The sequence below is a fragment of the Periplaneta americana genome, chromosome 7 (genome assembly GCF_040183065.1).
Source record: "Periplaneta americana isolate PAMFEO1 chromosome 7, P.americana_PAMFEO1_priV1, whole genome shotgun sequence".
Classification (NCBI taxonomy): domain Eukaryota; kingdom Metazoa; phylum Arthropoda; class Insecta; order Blattodea; family Blattidae; genus Periplaneta; species Periplaneta americana.
Window position 1 is genome coordinate 162,950,517 of NC_091123.1, and position 12,363 is coordinate 162,962,879.

At 36.3% G+C, this 12,363-nt stretch overlaps 1 protein-coding gene across 1 annotated transcript in view; it reads left to right on the forward strand.

Annotated features, from left to right (window-relative positions):
- Positions 1–4,002: 4,002 nt before the first annotated feature.
- LOC138702808 (15-hydroxyprostaglandin dehydrogenase [NAD(+)]-like) overlaps positions 4,003–12,363 on the forward strand; it is a 37,431-nt gene continuing 29,070 nt past the window's right edge. The window contains exon 1 of the mRNA XM_069830105.1: positions 4,003–4,129. Coding sequence (XP_069686206.1) covers positions 4,003–4,129 — 127 coding nt within the window. The remainder of the gene's footprint in view (positions 4,130–12,363) is intronic.

Genomic DNA, 12,363 nt, shown 5'->3' on the forward strand with positions numbered 1-12,363 from the left:
TAACAGTCCGAATGACTAATCCTTGCTATGAATGAGAAAAGTAAGAAATAGTAGTTATGTAGTTAATATATTGCTTTTCTTCCTACAAGTAAATTACATACATTAGAGAGTGAAGATAGTCATGCGAACGCAACATTGTCTTCGTTGTAGGTCATAATTACCTCCGTAATGACACACATTTATATTAAATAGTCGTAAAATAGTTACTTACGAAAATATATCGAGGGCATCACGCCAGAAGGGCTCATCAACAAAACTGCAGTTCACATTAGAGCCACTTAAATATACAGAATGAATCAAAAGTCTGGAACCATATAAATATCTTCCATATACTTGATTTTCGATTACTATTGGTGTTACCAGTATTTATAAGACCAAATGCTTTACCAGTGACACATTCGATTCTAGCCCTCAGCTTTCTTAAAAGCCGCCATTTTCAATGCAACTTTGAAATTTTAAATGGAAAAGGAGTCATGTAGGTATTCAAAAACCATGTGAAATTTCCTAAGAAAAACAATGCTGCAATCCGTTTTAAGATATCTCTAATTGTTTTCAAGTTACTTAAAGATAACTGTCATAATGACACAAACATTAGTTACTGCATCTACAGTTATTTTGTAGCATGGAACGGTACTTTTTTGTTTATTTTTTAGTTGGTTATTTAACGACGCTGTATCAAATACGAGGTTATTTAGCGTCGATGAGATTGGTGATAGCGAGATAGTATTTGGCGAGATGAGGCCGAGGATTCGCCATAGATTACCTGGTATTCACCTTACGGTTGAGGAAAACCTCGGAAAAACCCAACCAGGTAATCAGCCCAAGCGGGGATCGAACCCGCGCCCGAGCGCAACTTCAGACCGGCAGGCAAGCGCCTTAACCGATTGAGCCACGCCGTTGGCCTGTACGGTACTAAGGAGGCTTTGGAAAAGGTGTTTTTATGCAATTCTGGTAATTAACTTTTCCTGCTTTACTGTTTGGTTAACCTGTGACAGTTTCAGTGCAATGTTGTGATTATTTGAAGATTTCCTATAACAATTTCTTCATTTTAGTTAAGCCACAGAAATGTTGCAGAGGACTGGACGAACAGTTCCCTGGACATTGGATTGGTCGACGTGGGCCATTAGAATGGCCGGCCAGATCTCCAGATTCAACACCCCTTGAATTTTTCTTTTGGGGTTACATAGAGAGCTTGGTAGGATGAAGAGAAAATTGAGAATGTGGAACATTTAAAGAACCGTATCATTGAAGCCTGGAACTAATATAGAGTTACATAGACATAGGCATAGAGTTTTGATTTGATCAGCTTGCAGGAAAGAAGCTCAGTACGAGTATCTATTGATATTACACTAGTGCGATTTGTTCTAATCAATATTTAGGTTTTTCGATATTAATCCGGTACTCCCGCATTTTCTTCAACTATGACAATAGATGTCTCTTCCACATTCATTATAGCCTCTTAACGTCACCACCAATTTTTTAGTAGGTCATTTTACGACGCTGTATCAACATCTCAGGTTATTTAGCGTCTGAATGAGGTGAAGGTGATAATGCCGGTGAAATGAGTCCGGGGTCCATCGCCGAAAGTGACCCAGCACCCCCTCAATTTTTAAAAGCTTCCATGATCTCTATGACTTTGATATTTAAAAGTATCCAGAAAGTTGTCTGATATAGTCTACATCACCAGCATACATTACTAAACAGTCATAGTCAATATTGTGCTCTAAGTCATTAACAAACATGAGAAACAGTAAAGGACCAAGAATAGATCCCTGAGGTACACCAGTATTCAGTAGGTATCCATTGGAAACGTTTTGTAAAAAGTGAAAAGTGGTAAAAATGAAGATACAAAAGAAATGTAGGTAAGAAAAAGAAAGGGAGCTGACAGGGACAGAAGAAGATTAAAAAAAAATATGTAGACGACGTAATTTAGTTTATGACGTCATTTTCCGGGACTAAAAAACTGTAGTAGCAACTGAGCGATTGATTCTGAGTGATTACCAAACTGAATATACGATACCTAAAGGTTAATTATAATTAGTTCATTTTTTTAATTGGTTATTTAACGACGCTGCATCAACTACTCGGTTATTTAGCAACGATGGAATTAGTGATAGTATTTGGCAAGATGACGCCGTGGTTTCGCCATAGATTGCCTGACATTAGTTATGGTTGGGAAAAACCTCAGAAAAACTCAACTAGGTAATCAGCCCAAGCGGGAATCGAACTCGCGCCCGAGCGCAACTCCGGATCGGCAGGCAAGCGCCTTAGCCGACTGAGCTTTTTCTTTACTTGATTATTTAATGACGCTGTGTCAACAGTGGGTTATTTAGCGTCGATGGGATTGGTGATAGCGATATGAGGCCGAGGATTCGCCATAGATTATCTGGCATTCGTCTTACGGTTGAGAAAATCTCGGAAAAAAACTCAACTTGGTAAACAGCCCAAGCGGGAATTGAATTCGAACCCCAGCGCAACTTCGGATCGGCAGACAAGTGCCTTAGCCGACTGAGCTACGCCGGTGGTTTTGTTCATGTTCACCAAATCTTGAAGAACACGTAGCCTAATTTAAGAAACCATGACCAAATTGGTCTGCGGTTAGTTCCTACGAAACTTAAGGTACCTAACTCAATATATAGATCTGAAAATGAAAGAAGTTATTGCATAACTGTATTAAATAACATACTAAATGAATTTCGTCGTCGTCGTCTTCCTAACAAGTATTAGGCCAAGTGGCCTATTACGGTCTCAAACTAGAATTTTCAGGCTAAATACAGGCACATCATTTTATTTTTACTTCAATTTTTATTGTACCTGAGTTTTTGAATGTACTTCACTCCCACCCCTTCTACTAGTAAACTTCCAACCGTTCACGACACAGAGCCGAGGGCGCGTAAGCAGTACTGAGTTACTGAGTACAGTACGTTTCAGAAATATGTTCGCGTTTTCCAGTAACGAAAGAGCTTTCAATATTGAATCATATTTTCGAACGGGTATTGTCGTCCGTTTCCCTATGTCGCATCCCGGTTTCCCCCATCTTCTTCTGTTCGCCCCTTTGTAAAGTCTAGTAGCTGGGCTATCTTAGCTCTTATCTGAAAACATTAATTTCTGTTAGGAATTGGACGTCTACGTAATATTATTCAAGTGTTTAAAATAACTTAAATAAACGGGCCTCCTTAAGTAATTAACTGTCACGTGATTCCCCCCCCCCTTTCTACAACCCTGCGACAAAACCACTTGAACGGACAGTAGATAGCATTTCTGAGTGATTTTATCTTTTCGGATCGGGCAGAAGTGAAGATTGAATTTACAGTACGTAAGGTACTCTTTTATAGACTAGATACAGAATTATTTCAACATGAGTTACTCGTACGAAGGACGAAACTGGTAATTGGAATTAGGTACAATAGTCTATAGTGCGATAATATGCACAAAAGAACTGAATCCTGTATCGAAATGAACGGCCACCATTTTCAAAAATGTGTTTAAATATCCATATTATAATTATTTTTTCAATTTAACTTCATTCTCTATATAGTACGCTAATGTGCTGTAACAGTACAATATACACTGCATAATTAATACTTCCGAATGGATAGCTCAATTCGTGTGTAAAACACTAAGTGTTAATACAGTACTGTATTTTGATTAAACAAAAACCTAATGAAAATTATCAAACTCAAAATTGCGATATTTCCTAGTTTACATAAATGGATGAACTACTTTTCTTCCCTCCTATACCTAGGAAAGTGATTTGTATTTTACGCCAGTATCATCGAACTCCGTCGTGGAAAGGGTAGCAAACGGTGTTTCCTGTTTCAATCGTTAATAGAAAGGTATAGCCAGGTTAATATTAAAAATGTTAGTAAAAATAAAATGATGTCCCTGTACATTTATAGGTACAAAACCAACCAGGCACTCGGATTTCAAACTCTATATGGAAATCAATGTGCTGTCCTGCGTTAAATATGCCAGCCTTGAATTCTGACTCTGCTATTGAAGATGTCTTGTATGCCAAGGTCGACAGCTGGAACGCGTTTCTCTATCACCACACACTCACACATCGTAACACTCACAATAATACTGCTTGTGTATCTATCTCAATGTGTGAAAGTGCTTCGCAGAGTTGGTGAGTTTAAATTACATTAGAACAGAACACCGACTATCCTTACTAACTAGTAGCAACGTTGGCAAGTTTGGAATGTGTTTCGGGCAATAATACATGAAAATATTAGTTTTAGACGGAATATATAATTACACCCGTTTTGAAGGTTGGCTAGTTAATAAGTCGATCAGATAAATATGCATTGCAATAACTACTAGGTCTATGTACAAAAAATGTAACGATAATTAGTGTGACTAGTAGGCCTACGTAGGTTGTCTAGTTAATGTAGTAATGTAGATAAACACGCATTATGATAATTAGTTTATACAACGAGAAAGGATAACTAGTATAACTAGTAGGCCTACGTAGGTTGTCTGGCTAATGTAGTAATGTAAATAAACACACATTACGATAACTACTTTACATAATACAAAAGGTGTAAGGATAACTAGTATAACTAGTACGTACGTTGTCGTAGGTTGTCTGGTTAACGTAGGAGTATAGATAAATACGCATTACAACAATTAGTTTATAAACAAAATGTAATTACACCCGTCGCGCTGGCTGGTTAACAAATTAGTTCAGATAAACATGCGTTGCAACCACTAGTTCATAAAAATGTGCAATTATACCCGAGTTCAGGAAAACATCCACAGGACTAACTAGTTAATACTCAAATTGTAACTATAGCTAGTATTTAGACTCTAAATTTTAGAGTGATTGGTTAATAAAGTAGTTTAGAACTTCGAACTATAACGTATGCATGATAATAATTAGTTTATATACCAAATTAATTTATGATGTTACAAAGGCTGTCTAGTTAATAAAGTAGTTCAGCTGAACATTTACAGAATTAACAAATCTATATAGGAAGCATAGCTATAGCTAAGTTGCTGGTTAATAAAGCAGTTCAGAAAATCATGCATGGCAGTAATTAATTTATATACTAATATCTCGGTTGTCTGGTTAATAAAGTAGTTCACATAAATATGCATTGCAGTAACTAGTTCATACATAAATTATTACTATAAATAGTACCTATGTTGTTTGGTTAATAAGGTAGTTCAGATAAACATGCGTGAGAATGATTACTTTTAAATACACAAAGTGTAACTATAAATTATACCTATGTTGGCTGGTTATTTTTTTATATTACTTGGTTACTAAACTACGCTGTATCAACTGCGAGGTTATTTAGAATCGATGGAATTGATGATAGCGAGATGATATTTGGCAAGACGAGGTCGAGGATTCGCCATAGATTACCGACATTTGCCTTATAGTTGCGGAAAACCTCGGAAAGACCCCAACCAGGTAATCAGCTAGGGAATCAAACCCGTGCCCGATCGCAACTCCGGATCGGCAGGCAAGCGCCTTAGCCGTCTAAGCTACGCCGGTGGCTTGACTGGTTAATAAAGTAGTTCAAATAAACATGCATGACAATAATTACTTTTAAATACACAAAGTGTAACTATAGTTATGTTGATTGGTTAATAAAGTAGTTCAGATAAACCTGCATGACAATAATTACTTTTGAATACACAAAGTGTAACTATAGCTATGTTGATTGGCTAATAAAGTAGTTCAGATAAACCTGCATGACAATAATTACTTTTAAATACACAAAGTGTAGCTATAACTATGTTCAATGGTTAATAAAGTAGTTCAGGTAAACATGCATGACAATAATTACTTTTAAATACACAAAGTGTAACTATAGCTATGTTGATTGGTTAATAAAGTAGTTCAGATAAACATGCATGACAATAATTACTTTTAAATACACAAAGTGTAACTATAGCTATGTTGATTGGTTAATAAAGTAGTTCAGATAAACATGCATGACAATAATTACTTTTAAATACACAAAGTGTAACTATAGCTATGTTGATTGGTTAATAAAGTAGTTCAAATAAACATGCATGACAATAATTACTTTTGAATACACAAAGTGTAACTATAGCTATGTTGATTGGTTAATAAAGTAGTTCAAATAAACATGCATGACAATAATTACTTTTGAATACACAAAGTGTAACTATAGCTATGTTGATTGGTTAATAAAGTAGTTCAGATAAACATGCATGACAATAATTACTTTTAAATACACAAAGTGTAACTATAGCTATGTTGATTGGTTAATAAAGTAGTTCAAATAAACATGCATGACAATAATTACTTTTGAATACACAAAGTGTAACTATAGCTATGTTGATTCGTTAATAAAGTAGTTCAAATAAACATGTACATGACAATAATTACTTTTGAATACACAAAGTGTAACTATAGCTATGTTGATTGGTTAATAAAGTAGTTCAGATAAACATGCATGACAATAATTACTTTTAAATACACAAAGTGTAACTATAGCTATGTTGATTGGTTAATAAAGTAGTTCAGATAAACATGCATGGAAATAATAGTTTATATTCAAAGTGTAACTACACCCTTACAAAAGTTGACAGGTTAATAAAGTACCGTAGTTCAGATCAACATACATAGGAATAACTGGTTTTTACAATAATATCTAGGTTGTGTCTGGTTTATAAAGTAAGGTAGTTCGGGTAAATATGCATGGGAATAATTACCTTTTCCACGTAATGTAATTATATTTACAATACAGAAGATAATTACTGCATCATTTTGAAATATGATAAGATATAACAAAACAAACGAGGTACTGGTTTGTAAATAAACTAATGCAACTGAAATTGTATTTCGTAATCTTTTTCCTAGGTGAATCGAAAAAAATATTAACGGCTCAGATAATCGACATTCTACTCCAATAAAAAGTTAATCTTATAAGTAGTAGTACAAATCTCTGTTACGTAATCGTCCAATTTCCACATTACACAAACATTAACCAACATGGAAAGATTGGCAAGATCAGCGAGTGTCGCATCATAACGGATTCTCGAATTCATCTTGCCAAAAAGCACTTCGCTATCACCAATTTTATTGGCTTCAAATAATCGTGCATTTGGTACGTTCTTAAATAACTGATTAAAATAATAAAGAATAATATTCCAACAATGACGACGATAATGATAAAGATGATGAGATTTCACGCTAGCAGTAAGTTGGACTTCGCGTGAGAACTTTGACTTAAGGAACGTCTAATTACATAACCTCGTTATCCGCCAAGTAGCCATAAAATAGCTTGTTTATTTCAATATGTTCTGTAATTATTATTTTATACGTAATGGTTTTGCAATTAGGTTTCAAACATTCTAGCAGTCACTACATAAGAGTACACAGTGTTTTACCAGTCTGTACATAGTGTCCTTCAGTTTTCATCACCTTGCTTGCTTGAAAAGGTAAATAATTCCTTATATTCGGTTATTTTATGACGCTGTATCAACTACTAGATTATTTAACGTCAATGGAATTGGAGCGAGCGAGATATTTGGAGAGATGAGACAAATTATTCGCCATATTATTACCTGACACTCCCCTTGCAGTTGAGGGAAACCTCCGAAAAAATCCGACAAAGTAATCAGCCCAAGCGGGAATCGAACACATGCTCAAGCGCAACTCTGAATTAGTAAAAAAAAAAAAAACTCGCACAGCCTTAGCTACTCCTATAATTACTAATCGATTCAGAATGCCGAACATATCCATCTAGAAATTGAGACGATGTTGGCTGTAGTTCCTGGGTAGCTCAGTTGGTAGAGCGCTGGTGTGCAAAGCCAAAAGTCCCGGGATCGATACTCGGCCCCGGAACAATTCTTTCCTTGAAAGTATTCAAATCTGCTTCACAGGGTGCTAAACCTGAAAGACAGATTTGCATATTATATATGTCACTGTAGGTACGTTAACAAAAAGCCACAATTTAAGTCACAAAGAGTTTATGTGCACTCAAAGTTGGGTTTCAGGCATCTTGTCAGCCCATTTGAGTTATGTGGATATAAGGGAAAAATTGTGACGGTGTCGTGTATAGTTCCTGGGTAATTCAGTCGGTAGAGCGTTGGTGCTCTAAGTCAAAGGTCCTAGGATCGATAACCGGTCCCGGCACAATTTTTTCCCTTGAAATTATTCATATCCCTCTAAACTTCGGAGCGACCTGGTTGGCCAGTTGGTATAGCGCTGGCCTTCAATGCCCAAGGTTGCGGGTTCGATCCCGGGCCAGGTCGATGGATTTAAGTGTGCTTAAATGCGACAGGCTCATGTCAGTAGATTTACTGCCATGTAAAAGAACTCCTGTGGGACAAAATTCCGGCACATCCGGCGACGCTGATATAATCTCTGCAGTTGCGAGCGTCGTTAAATAAAACATAACATTTAACATTCTAAACTTTGGACTTCTCGAAACTTGAAGTACTTCCACTTTCAGTGTCGTAAGCAACTGCACTGAACATTCGCGTAATGATTAATCTGAAATGGGGCTTTTGTCGAAAATTATTTGATGAAAACTTTATTTTTATGTTTTTATGCGAATATTTGAAAATATGTATTTACATTTTAAAAATTCAAAATACGTGTTTTTATGTGAAATAAAATTTAAAATATATGCTCAGGTGACCTTGTCCGAAACTTAAATAGTACATTATGCAACGAGCCTATAATGAAGGTAATTAAGAAGCGAGTATGGATATTTATGAAACGAGCGCAAGCGAGTTTCATAATTTTCATACGAGCTTCTTAATTACCATTATAGGCGAGTTTCATACGACTTTTTATGCTCGACCATATTTCTAACTTGATATTATTAACTTTCTTTGTATTTGACCTTCACGAATGTCCCGTATGTTGTGAGATGTGCGGAGACGCGAAAGTATTGATTTTTTCCAGGAACAGATGTTCACATTGACCTTGCTAGGCCATAAGAACCTACAGAGATAACATTGAAATTAAATTAGACATTGAAAAACGAGATGACAAATTGAATTTATTGGAACATTATTTACAATTAACGCTAATTATTATAGTAACAGAACATAACCTTCTGCGACAGTATTGGATTTCCAGCCTCCGTGACTTTTCGCTAATTCTCTTTCGATTGCATATCCGAGAACAATCGATACTTGCGGTTTTATAACATTAGAAAGCTGACCTGTCATTGGCTGAACAGTTGTAACCTGAGTCGTCATTGGATGAAAGACCTGACCTTTAATGAGTAGGTGTACTTTAATGACATGCATTAAAGGTCTGCTACCAGGTGTATAATTACTACATTTCGGCATGGTCGAGCACAAACACAATTACGAGTTTCTATTACACTGCAAATAAAATATTTATTTATCTAAGAATCCTAGCCCTGAATGAGTGTACTTTGTTCGTGGATCAACATACTGTAAACACAGAGTGCAGTTATTTTTAAATAACGTTTAATACCGGTAGCTTTACTTGTCTGACGAAGGATTACTGGTGGCAGCGAAGACAATTGCTCCGAATGATTCATGTGACGCAATCTATTAACTCAGGCATAGCGGTACAGTTCAGTCCAATTTTCACATCAATGCAATATATCGTCGTGGTAGTAGTAAGTTCAGCTATTGCTCAACTGCAGTGTAGTGTAGGTAGTAAATCTTGGCGAACATTTATAATTTATATTATTTTAAGTGCTGTTATATACTAAACGTAAAAGTAGTTGTTTGGGCATGTAATTGTTGTTTGTAAAATGGAAACGCCTCCAAATAAATCAAGCGAAGTGAACCGATCTCAGAGTAGAAGACTGTATAGGCCTACAGTTTTATAATTTATTATACGGACGATTATTATTAGAGCCGGGTAAATAGCAAACAACCTCTCAGTACCGATCGGTGTCGTTTGAGCGAGTAGCGGACAACAAAACACTATTTCCTAGAATTGTATTGGCAGAACTGTCATTCTCGAGAACGAGCATTGTTGCCAACAATTGTCACCTCAAAGTCGCCAAATAAGATATCAAATGTCGCTAAAAGTCGATAAATTCAATTTACAAGTAAAACAGAAAAGCCTATCTAAAGAAACGGGTAAGATTTTAATAATAGCAAAAATTTGTCGTTACTTTTAGATATAAGTGATTCATATCTTCCACTGCTACTGTAACTGCTAGCGTAGAAGACAAGGATTCATATAGTCCGGAAGTGGTATTCAGTATTTCCAGTCTTCCGTAGAACACTTTCAGGAAATTTGGTATTTGTAACTATTTCCCCCCCCCCCCGCAATCCTCAATATGGTCCTGGCGTGAGATATTAGCTGCTCTGATATGAATTCTGTTGCGTAGTTTTGGCTGAACAGGCGTTATAACTCAGCATTCAAATAGAAAAGAGGAAGCACGACCATAGCAACTCTATTAGAGTTAGCCCTGGCAGAATACTTGTAGTGGTACATCTCAACCGAAAAATGGATTGTTCATCAAAATTACAACATTTAACAACGCCAATATTCGTGAGAGTGAAGATAATGCAGGCGATTACACAAGACGTCTTGATTCGTCGTGCAGGATTACTCATACTAAGTTTTGAAAATGTACCAAGAAAATTTTCTCTGTTATAATATTAGGTTAGGTTATAAGTGCAATGTAATAATCTAAGTTGTGTCATGTAATTAATTAAGTTGATAAGTAATTAATTAAGGTAACTTGTAATTACTTAAGTTGATAATAATTTGGTTTAATAGAAGTATCTATAAGTTAGGTTTACTTTTGCTTATAGTAGGGGTTATAATAGCATAGTTTTTATTTATAGTCCTAGATTTATTGCATTTCTTTATTTATAGTTAGATTTAAATTTAAGCTTAATTTTATTTTCTTTCATTCCTGTAATTATTGTAATTTTATTACTATATTACTGTAATTGGCGGCCGGGTAGCTCAGTTGGTAGAGCAGCTGGCTACGGACTGGAAGGTCCGGGGTTCGATCCCAGGTGGTGACAGGATTTTTTCTCGTTGCCAAACTTCCAGAACGGCCCCGAGCTTCACTCACCCTCCTATAAAATTGAGTACCGGGTCTTTCCCGGGGGTAAAAGGCGGTCAGAGCGTGGTGCCGACCACACCACCTCATTCTAGTGCCGAGGTCATGGAAAGCATGGGGCTCTACTTCCATGCCCCCCAAATGCCTTCATGGCATGTTACGGGGATACCTTTTACCTTTTATTACTGTAATTATTGTATTATTAAGATTAATCCAGTCTCCATCAACATATCCCACCTCCCTCAAATCAATTATAATATTATCTTCCCATCTACGTCTCGGTCCACCTGGTTGGCGAGTTGGTATAGCGCTGGCCTTCTTTGCCCAAGGTTGCGGGTTCGATCCCGGGCCAGGTCGATGGCATTTAAGTGTGCTTAAATGCTACAGGCTCATGTCAGTAGATTTACTGGCATGTAAAAGAACTCCTGTCGGACTAAATTCCGGCACATCCGGCGACGCTGCTATAACCTCTGCAGTTGCGAGCGTCGTTAAATAAAACATAACAAACATACATACGACCTGGTTAGCGCAGTCGGTATAGCGCTGGCCTTCTATGCCCGAGGTTGCGGGTTCGATTCCGGTCCAGGTCGATGGCATTTAACTGTGCTTAAATGCGACAGGCTCATGTCAGTAGATTTACTGGCATGTAAAATAACTCCTGCGGGATAACATTTAACATATATATACATACATACATACATACATACATACATACATACATACATACATACATACATACATACATACATACATACATACATACATACATACATATTAAATATGTAAAATTATTGTTTCCGAATACATGTTATTAAAACATGTAAGATGAGAAAACATAAAAATCACTAACTTTATCACCAAATTATTAATAAAAAAAACTCCAGAAAAGTCGTTGGTCGCTATTTCGTAATTTCCCCTCAAAACCGCTAGATCTAGCAACTTGTCGCTAAAATTGGCAACACCCCTGATCAAGGACAACACTGAGAACGAGAGATAACATTACACCGACTACCACGAAACGCTGCAATTCGTGACTCGTACTAAAATATCAGTTGTGACAGAATAACAAACGTAGGCTATGGTGCAATTTGTCGTTATCAGCATTCATCGACATTCACCTGAATAATTCTACAGTACGCATTCTGAATATTGCAAACACATGATCTATTACACTTTGAATATAGCAGGATATTAAAGCAATAGATAAGAGCTAGTCACAATTAGCTATTGGAACACATACATGAATGATTTCACAATAACATTGTAAAATTATATTTTTCATTTTTTTTTTTTTCATTTTCATTTTGTTGGTGATGTAAACCGATAAGCAGAAATGCAATAGGTTTGGAATGAATGGGGCCGT